The sequence below is a fragment of the Hydractinia symbiolongicarpus genome, chromosome 2, assembly GCF_029227915.1.
Source record: "Hydractinia symbiolongicarpus strain clone_291-10 chromosome 2, HSymV2.1, whole genome shotgun sequence".
Classification (NCBI taxonomy): Eukaryota; Metazoa; Cnidaria; class Hydrozoa; order Anthoathecata; family Hydractiniidae; genus Hydractinia; species Hydractinia symbiolongicarpus.
Window position 1 is genome coordinate 35,603,864 of NC_079876.1, and position 10,067 is coordinate 35,613,930.

The 10,067-nt window shown below is 34.1% G+C and overlaps 1 protein-coding gene across 1 annotated transcript; it reads left to right on the forward strand.

The window, feature by feature from the left end:
- On the forward strand, positions 1-1,650 carry LOC130627999 (uncharacterized). The gene is made up of 2 exons (XM_057441419.1): positions 1-547; positions 1,099-1,650. Exons 1-2 carry the CDS (start codon positions 157-159, stop codon positions 1,119-1,121), a joined length of 414 nt encoding a protein of 137 aa, XP_057297402.1. The 5' UTR covers positions 1-156; the 3' UTR covers positions 1,122-1,650.
- Positions 1,651-10,067: the final 8,417 nt, after the last annotated feature.

Consider the following 10,067-nt stretch of genomic DNA (forward strand, 5'->3'; position numbering starts at 1 on the left):
TCACATGAAAAATTAAACTGTAAAACGAAATCTCTAAAAAGAAAAAAGGCGAGAAAAAAATGATAAAGAACAAAATATCAAAGAAAAATGTAAGAATAAGAAAAGAAAAAGTAAACAAGATTAAAGTGGAAAATTTTAAAACGGTTAGAAGAGTAAATGAAAGCTGCAAAAATGTTACAGAAAATTATATTTGCTTCATATCTCATTACGTTCTTTCCCGTAAAAGCTGAGCAGCCATTCTGCAATTTACACACTTTATTCCCAATTAATGACAGAGTTTTTAACATAAGTAAAGAACACTGCGGAAGTCGTTTTGTTGTTTTAAAGACAACTTCAAACAATTACATCCAATGTGCTGACGAATGCTTACGCAAGAAGTTTTGTCTCTCCATTTACTTTAAAAGAAGAACAGACGCAGTAGATGAAAATAATTGTTTTGGTTTCAAAGACAAAACAGTTTATTTAAAGCAATGTCTAATCGACACTCGTCCTGGTGAAATTCAGTGTGATGTACCAACTGTAGAAAACTTTTTCATACAATTGCAAGGTTAGCTCTATTTATTATTTGCCAATGTTTTTGTGTTCAGAATATTTTAGTAATTAAGACAACAATTAAAGTTTTTGACATGCGTTATGCACAAAAATTGGAATTTTACGTTATTGAATTACAATAATGACCATACTATAGAGATCCTTAATACCTCCATGCAATGACGTTACCACTTGGGTTTTTCGTTAGTTCCAAACCTATTTGTTTTAAATCAGTTCTTAAAGGTCACGAAACCATATATTACTGTTACACGTTTTTTACAAATTCTTATGTTAAAGAAATACTGGCAGCAAAAACATTTAACTTAAGTTTCTTATGACAAACTAATTACTTTTTGTGGCTTCATACATTTTTTAAATTATTATAAACCAGTTTCGTGTAAAGGATAGTCTTCATTTACACGTAGGTTCGGGGATTAGGCTGCATGCAGCCATCTGGAACACATAAATAAGGACTATTCGTTAGCCTGTATGAGAATTCCCGAAATTTTTTAACAAAACGTACAAGTAGCGATCTAAATATATTTTAATATCCTTTCGTAATTTTAGGTTGCAGTCGTGGTAACATATGAACATGTATCCTAGGGCAAGCGCTCGATAAAGCACCAGGAAGAGCCCTCGATAAAAAGATGTCATATCAAATACACTTGTTACTTGATGTAACTACTGAAATTGATCTTGCTAGCGCTTATTTGACGACGTAATTACGAAACCTTTTTTTTATTATTCATTTTATTTTTTTTATATCGCGACGTTAAATGTATCGTTGCAAATAACGCCCAATGTCCGCATAAAAAAATTATAATGTGAGCGGGTCAGAGAAATGCAAGTAATAATTAAATGACGTTTTTGTTAGAACAAGCAGGTAGCTCTTAAAGTTAACATATAGATTTCACTTTTGTGTTGTATTTTACTTGAGATCAAAGTTCTTGTGTTTCCGCATGCACCCCTAAAGTAATAATAGCTCTAACGTGCAGACGTTTAGTATTAGTATTGTTTTTATGACGGAAATATGCAATGTATGTATATATATATCGTGGAGATTTTGTATTGTCTCAAGATATGGCTACATAACAAAGAGGAAATTTAAACGTTCGCAATAAGTCCACAATAAAATTTATGAAAAGAGATCTTTTAAAAGGCACCAAACTTGAATTCTCCAAAGTGAGCAATCCATAACCAAATGGAATACTTTAAAAACGGCTTGCTTTTCATTTAATGTATATCATTAGTGGAAACCCAGGATATACAATAATACCAAGGAAAGTAGGTGATACACAAGTGCTTTACCACAAAAGTGAACTGGACCTGCCAAATTAGGTTTGTCTAAGCAAAGGTTAAACACGTAACAGAAATATAGAAATAAGAAACCTTGTTGCTTAAAATAAAAATGTATCGCATCTGCTATTTCATGTTTACACAAGTTTTATCTCGCGCACAACCGATTATTAATGTAGAGTGTATCTAGGTAACCCTGCATTGAACGTTAGATTGAGCGTTTAAGTGCCGCTAAACCGTGCTGCACAACCTTATGAAGTCCTCATAGTAGTGCGCTGTGTAGAATGCCTATAGCAGTGCGCTATAAGACATAATGTTCTTTTCAAAAAATTACTTTCTCGCAAACGTTGAAATAAAAAGTGGACAGCCTGACGTTACTTCATACTGCAAAGACTAAGTCAGCAATTTTATTTTACGGCATAAGTTCTGGTGAGTTTTATTTTCAAATAAATAGGCTACTTCCAACTACAATTTTTTTTTCAATTTACATAAGTTGTATTTATTTTCGTTACATGATATTTCGTGCTCTGTTACACGGCACCTCAGATCCTATCGTAAAAGTTACAACACCTTCCACCCTTCCACAAGTCGATTAACCATTAAAGCCGTAACAAGTTATAGAAAAAGATGCCAAAAGCACATGCAAGATTACCAGGTCCAGGAGAAGAGAATCCGTCGAAGCGCCAAAGAGAAAATGGGTCATCCGCTTTGGACGATTGGAAGAAATTCTTTACTTATAAATAAGAGCAGCTAAAACAAAATTATATAGAAGACACAAGAGATTTCATTAACAAGCTTAAAAAAGAACCTTCAACGACCTTAAAACACAGAGTGCAATACAAATTCAATTCGGACATTAAAAACCAGACCGGTGACCTTATGTATTTTGCCAAAAATGATAAGGGAACATTTATAATGGTACAAGGTCAATTATCGATTGTGAAATTCTTACTGTTATTTGTAGAAGTGGTAGTGTGTTTAGTCCTAGAGTGTCTCTCTGCCCAAATGATACCAATCTACCTTTACAATTAAAGCGCAGTCAGTTTTCTTTAAGATTGTCTTACGTATTGACTATTAATAAGAGTCAAGGCCAAACTTTCGAGAAATTTGGTATATTTTTACATAGACATTTCTTTAGTAACGTCCAGCTTTATGTTGCATTTTCACATGCTCAGTCATTTCATGCCGTGAAGGCCAATGTTGTTAATACTTTTAAGCAAGGTTATGTACGAAATATGTTTCACAAAAAATGTGTTTTTCCACAAGTTTGGTAAAATATTCAATTCTTTGATTTAATGCAACACTATGGTACTAGGAATCGGTTTGTGCTACATTGTTACATGTTAGCATTAACCCCACAACAACACAAAATTTAATGTAAAAGATTGCAATTGCTACCAACTTCTGCCTTTTCACTTTTGAGTGGAAAAATTGTGTATTGTATAAGCAAGTGTTACACTATGTTTGCCTTACTACACACGTTCACTTATTAAAGTATTATGTCATTGATGATGAGGTGACAAAACAGCTAGCTGTAATGATATTTCTTGTCTAATGACAGCTGGTTCTACTATAGTTAGAGGTTGCAACCCTCTAGAGATTTTTCAAAAAAGCAAAATCCCCCTTTTTGCAAGGATTTCCTAAAAACATTGACCGTAAAAGGCAGAAAAATACAACAGCGACAGAACACAACACTAAACAATAAATATTAAAGCAATTCAAAATGAATTGAATAGGTACAAATGAAATAAATAAAACTTATCATAACGTGAATATCCTTAAACGAATAAATTTAAAATTATTCTTTAGAGAATGTGTTTAAGAAGCAAACAACTATCTGCGCGCCAGGACTTGTGACCCTGGCTGTAGCTTTCCACATGTGTTATGGAGCTCCAACACTCAGCCTTACACAGATAATTGTTGCTGTGGACCTGCCTAATGACAGTACCAGCCTGTCATAACTGGGGTAATATGCGTGGGCGTAACACCACGAAGACCAGATAAGAAAATCTACCCCCCTTGCAAAGCTTCTTCTAAAATGACTAAGGGCAGCAGGATTGTCAATCCTGAAAGGAAAGTGAGCAAACTCTGCCTCCCTACTGGACTGGGGTAATAAGTGGGATCGTTAAGCCCAAAGACAAGATATGATATTAAGCCCCCTTGCTGTGCTTCTTACAGTGTCTCTATACAAAGAGAAGAGTGAGCAAACTCCGGTTTCACGGTACACTGACCAACATAAATCAGCTGGTGTAAATAAAACCGCTAGGGTCATGGATTCCCTCCCCCATTTGTTGTGTGACATACAAATAAGCTAACTTCTGGAAAAGAAAAGTATGTATGACGAAGAATTATTCAAGTGGAATGTGTCTACTTGAGAAATACAGCGATCGTTGCTTTTGAACCAGGTGTTTTGTTGGTCCTTAATGAAGGCCCAGTAATGACCTGCTTTTAATGTACCTGAGTGGTTAATGGTAGCAACCAAGTTATACTTGTTGTTGAAAGACACATCGTCAGTTGGGTGAGATGCTACCTTTAAGACATGATGTTTTTTAGGCAAGCAATTGACTAACTTGTTGTCTTTGAAAGAAGACCCATTTACTGATGTGTATCTTAACAATTGTACAACAAGGAAGTCGCCGCAATTAGAAATCTGAGTTTCAATTGTGGCCTCTTGATGCGATGAACACTGGGGGCAGAACCACTTGTTGTCACCTAGAAGTTCTTGAGGTTGTAAAAATTTGTTAAAAGAGTCTGCTATTGACTTACACGTTGGTAAAATTAAAATTGAATCCTTTTGTTCCCTGGAAGTGGAGAAACAACAGCAGTTGCATGACGTTGTTGTGGTCACAGTTACAGACAGTAATTAAATATTGTAAAACATGCAGTAAAATCATTTCCAGGTATACTCATATCTTTACCGGCATGTGGACATTGTTAGGTCCTGTCTAATGCAATAATCATGCCATGTTTCTCAACTGAAGGTTAAAGCACGTTTTATGCCTGGATATTGCGTGTCTACTTGGTGTTTTGTGACACAAGGTTGTCACACGTGGTGTTGCTTTAGAAATCCTATCTTCTACAATTAATAATGTTATTTTCCGTCCAACACCTATGATAGGTGGAACCACCCTTTGTGGCAATGTATGTTTTTCTTTTATAGGTGGGGTTCGAAATCCTATGGCTTACTTTTATGAGGTGCACCCTGTTACGCTAATGATACTAATCTGTATATCAATAAATATACTATTTTAATTTTACTTGAATAAAAACTTATTTTAAATAATTTATTTAACTTTTTTAGCTTATTTCTTTCGTAATAAGAAATGTAAGAAAAAAATGAATTTTTAGCTTTTGTTAGCTCTTACCACGATCGATAAAAAAATTGGTAAGTGTATTATTGTTATTACTAGTCGATTAGGCCCGTGGAAAAATCCACTTAGGCAGAAAAACAATTGAAAAGTTCTGTCATTTGAATTTTGATGACATCAGCAAATATTTCAGTATATTGAATATGCCTTTTACTAAAAAAAATAATCTGAAAATGCATAAAAAGAAAGTATATAAGTCATAATTTAACAAAAAAGTTCTTAAAATCTAACACAAAATATCAAATGTCAAATCGCATGAAATCCTCCCAACAAAACTTCAGACAAAATATGAAAAACAACGGCGTGCAAGGTGTAAAATCTAGTTAGTAGAAAGTTACAACATTGACAGTCACAACCCAGACAGTTACGACAACAATAATAATAATGTCAGAAATAACACATATCTCAAATATGTATACATCTTATTATGTGATTATGTTGAAAACCTTCAATATTTTAATCTGAAGTGTTGAAAAGAAAGGCTTGCAACAGTAAGCACAAATCTATGAAATAAGTTCTTTACGCATTTTAAACAATATCAAAAAGCCAAACTTAAACAAACACAAAACACCTAAAAACAAAAAGTTAAACTTTAAAAAATCATTCATTCGGTTGCATACCATCCTCTCCCACAAAAATATGCACAAAATGTAAAAATTAACCGGTTAACAAAACAATTTTTTGTCTAATGATCCGTACTGACTTTACCAAACATTTTAACCTGAAATGTCAAAAAAGCAATGAGCAAGGAATAAATTTCAAATCAACAAAAATCATTATTTTGAAAACATTGTATACATATATGGTCCTTCCTCACAAAAGTTTACAATAAATGTAGAACACAAAGGTTTATGAGGAGCAAATCAAAATATGAACAAAAATCAGTTCAATTGGCATGTTCTATATTGTCTTCAGCCATAAAATCTTCCACAAAATTGATATGAAACCCATCAAATTCAACTCAGAAAAAGCAGTCATTTAAGTGCATACAAAAATACAACTTGTAGAATATCAAATTATTATTTTTAGTATATATAATTGCATATGGTCCTCCCTCACAACAGTTAAATTTTTGCACTAAATTTGCAACACAAAATACAAATTCTAAATAATTCCTATGGTTTTCCTCAAAAGTTTAATCAAAATATAAAAGATGAGAGGTGAACGACAAAATCAAAGTTTGCAGAATTTAATTATTTTGGTATATATATTTCTATTGATATATGCCCTTTATAACAATATTTCAATCCAAAATGTGAAAAAGAAAAACAGTTTGCAACAAAATCAGTTATTCTGATGATATTGCATACACTTTTTCTCCACAAAAGTGTAAAAAAAGAATGGTTGTAGGAAATACTTCTGATTCAACAAAAATCAGTATTTGCATCTTGTACTCATTAAATATTACCCAAAATTTCAAAAAACTGTGATTTGGAATGCATCAAATTTATAAATAGAGAGAGATCAGTCATTTCGGTATGTTGTACAGAGTCCTGCCCGGTAAGAATTTATACAAAATATAAAAAAAACACAAGTTTTTTCGGTGTTGTACTCCCTCAAAAAAGTTGAAACTTTTCTTAATTGAGACAAAATGCCATAAACAAAAACATTTTAGTCAGAACATCTAGAACAACAAAAATCACTACACTTAAGGTACCAGAATTACTACATGTTAAATAAAAATCGTTTCGTCATATTGCATGTAACCGATGTATATAAGTTTAGTTACACAAAATGTGAAAAATAAATTATTTGCATACACAAATTGTGAAAAATACATTATTTGCCTAAAAACAGTCCTTAAACTCTTCTTAAATATTATGTAATACTTTTTTAAAAGTTGTTGTGGCTTGGTAATTTAAGCTTAAAATGTCAATTAAAATAAGTTACAGGCACATTCTTAGCAAAGACCACTAAGATTAGCTTACATGTAAAAAGTAACATAAAACTGAAGCTAACACAAGGTAGCTACAGCAGCTAATAGCTGGTCACTTAAATATAAACTGGAGACTTAGCTAGGTATAAAGAACATGGCTACATATTTATAAATTCCTAGCTACCTAGCTAGTTGTTGTTGGTGTGGTTGATGCTAGCTAACAAACATGTCTCGCATCAATAATATCATCAAAACTTTAAAAAACATAAACAAACCTTACAGAAACCTTTCTATACTTCAATTATATACCATGCCCCTTTTTAAATGCTTTTGTAAAGATTTATTTTGAAGGCAACAGACGACAAATGCTTAAAAAGGACAGCCATCCTTTTTGCAAACACAATTTCCGTTACTTTGTGCTTGAACTTCATTTAATAAACCACACAAAACTCGCGGCTTTTCACGACAAAGAATACATATTTTTTTCGGCAACATCAAAAAAATTTTTCGGCAACATCAAAGGAAAATGACGATATCAACTTTACCTGTCACAGACACACAGACACACTTAGCGTATTATTATATAGATTATTCACCGTATTCATGAACAAAAAATTTATCGCAAAATTCCAATTTTTAGTTGCACTTTATGCTGATTTCATAAATTGTATCCCGGATTAATGGGATACAGGTCTTTTATGATCTAACTAAAAAATCACCTGGTTTAGAATTGAGTAAGATTTTAATTTTCCAATATTTTAAAAGTTCGTGTTAGGCTTTAAAACTTCGGTATACTTTACTTTTCTATGTAATTCATTGAATTAACGTTTATTTTTATTTTAGTGAATGTCTGGACTCAATTTTGGAGTATCGGCTCCGCTATAGTGGCCCAATGGACAAGGAGTCGTTTGGTCGTTGCCATGCCTTGTCGCTCTCCTTGCCTTCCCAGTCCCCACTGTCAAAGTAGTATTAATAATCGGGAAATCACTAAAACATATTAAAATTTTCTTGGCTGTTAAGGGTAAGATGTCACCACATTGATATTCGTTTTTAGGGTTTGCCCTAAATATTTCGTATAAGAAAACTAAATACCGGATACCATTCCAGTTTAATTTAACATTTTGTAGCATTTTCTTATGAAATGTTTCGCTACCCCATCGAATATTGCTTCCGGACCAAATCAAACTTCGATTTCAGGTCAAAATTTGTTTTGTGTAAAAAGAGTTGGACACATTTTGGTTATACATATTTGGACCATATTTAATTTGTTATTGCTGTTGTGGTCAATATTGGAGTACTCAGCCAGAAATCCCAGCATAATATTTATTATAGCCGAGATATCAGAATAGTTAAGTGGAAAAAATTACGATTTTATTTCATAAAATTACAATCGATCAAATAGTCTTAGTCTAAATCCAACCAGCTCCACTAGACTGAGCTAATGGAGCCCAGACATCGTTTCTCTTTCAACTTCTTCGCGATCGAAAAAGGACCTTGGAATTAGGTCTTTATCTATAATACATACTTCAATTTACATTGTCATGGCTTCGGCACCTATAACATCAAATACTTCTGTTGACGACGAGCGTAACGGAGATGTAGAAGATCATTCTGTGGTCAATGAAGACACAGAAACCACGATGGGTGAATAGCGTATAACGCCGAAGACAAATGTTTTAGTAAGTCACAAACGATTTAAAGTTATTAAGGAAGAAGATGCCTTCAAATGGGCTCTTCCTGATGGCATGGCCTCTTATGCAAATGAGGCGTCTGAGGAGTTTATGTCAGACAAAGAATTAAAGGAGCAAGTTATGGTTGAGACTCCTAGACCCACGAACTGGGATCCAATCAAATCATTAGATGAGACGTTGGCGAGTCTCATCAAAAGCAATGATAGTACTAGAGACTACGAAAGATGCTAGAAGAAGATTCAGGCGAAGGTAGGAGATATCATGGGCTCTTTGCCAAAGGTGTGGTCGATGGTCGGGCAAGTTCGCACGTCTACCAATGAGGAAGATGATCTCCCATCACCCAAAGGAATTTCTTCTGTGGTGGAAAAAGCAGTCACGATGGTGGGTCAGTCAATGAACTTCATCACATATGAGAGAAGATGCAATGTTTTGATGGCATCGTCGAAAATGTCTCAGGCTCAAGCAACTGCTACCCGTAGAGAGCAAGCTTTGTATTTACAAAAACATGACAACAAGCTGTTTAAGAAAGCTTATAGAGACCATATGGCCCAGGTGTCAAAATAGATGAAACAAGAAGCTACAGTGGCTGTTTCTAGTCGTCGCCACACCAGTGGTCGAGGGTGGATACAAGGGCCTTTCAGTGTGACCCCTCACATCAACGAAGAAGTGAGGGGCGAAATCAATACTCATCTTCAAAACAACACTACTATAGCAAAAATTAAAAAAGGATCTTTTTCTCAACTCACAACTTTCAGTACCACTTTTACTGATGGAAAATTGGGTGAACTTGGAGGACCTTACTCAAATTCATCCCGCCATAAAATGTCTTTTTACCGGATGGCAAATCCCGACTGCACCGTTAGCAGGACGGTTGAAATAAATGCAGGTTGACACAGGACCAAAATCTCTTGTCAGTAGTAAAGGTTTTCGAATCCTATTTCTTTCAGAACAAACACAAATTCAGACGCCACATGTGCCAGTTTCCAGTCTGCCAGACAAAAAATTAATAGATTTAGAAGTGGAGCAGATGTTGAGTAAAGAAGCCATTTTAAAAGTGCCTCCATCAAAGGGACAACTTCTGAGCACGCCAATTTTAGTAAGAAAAAAAGATTGAGGAAATCGACCAGTAATAAACATCAAGCATTTAAACAAATTTTTTCCTTACGAACACTTCAAAATGGAAGGTTTGTATTCACTAAAACTCACATTAACCAAAGGCGATTGGATGTGCAAGTTAGACCTGAAGGATACCTATTTCATTGCACGATTCTTCCAAAAAATTTGTGACGTTCGAATGATCATGCA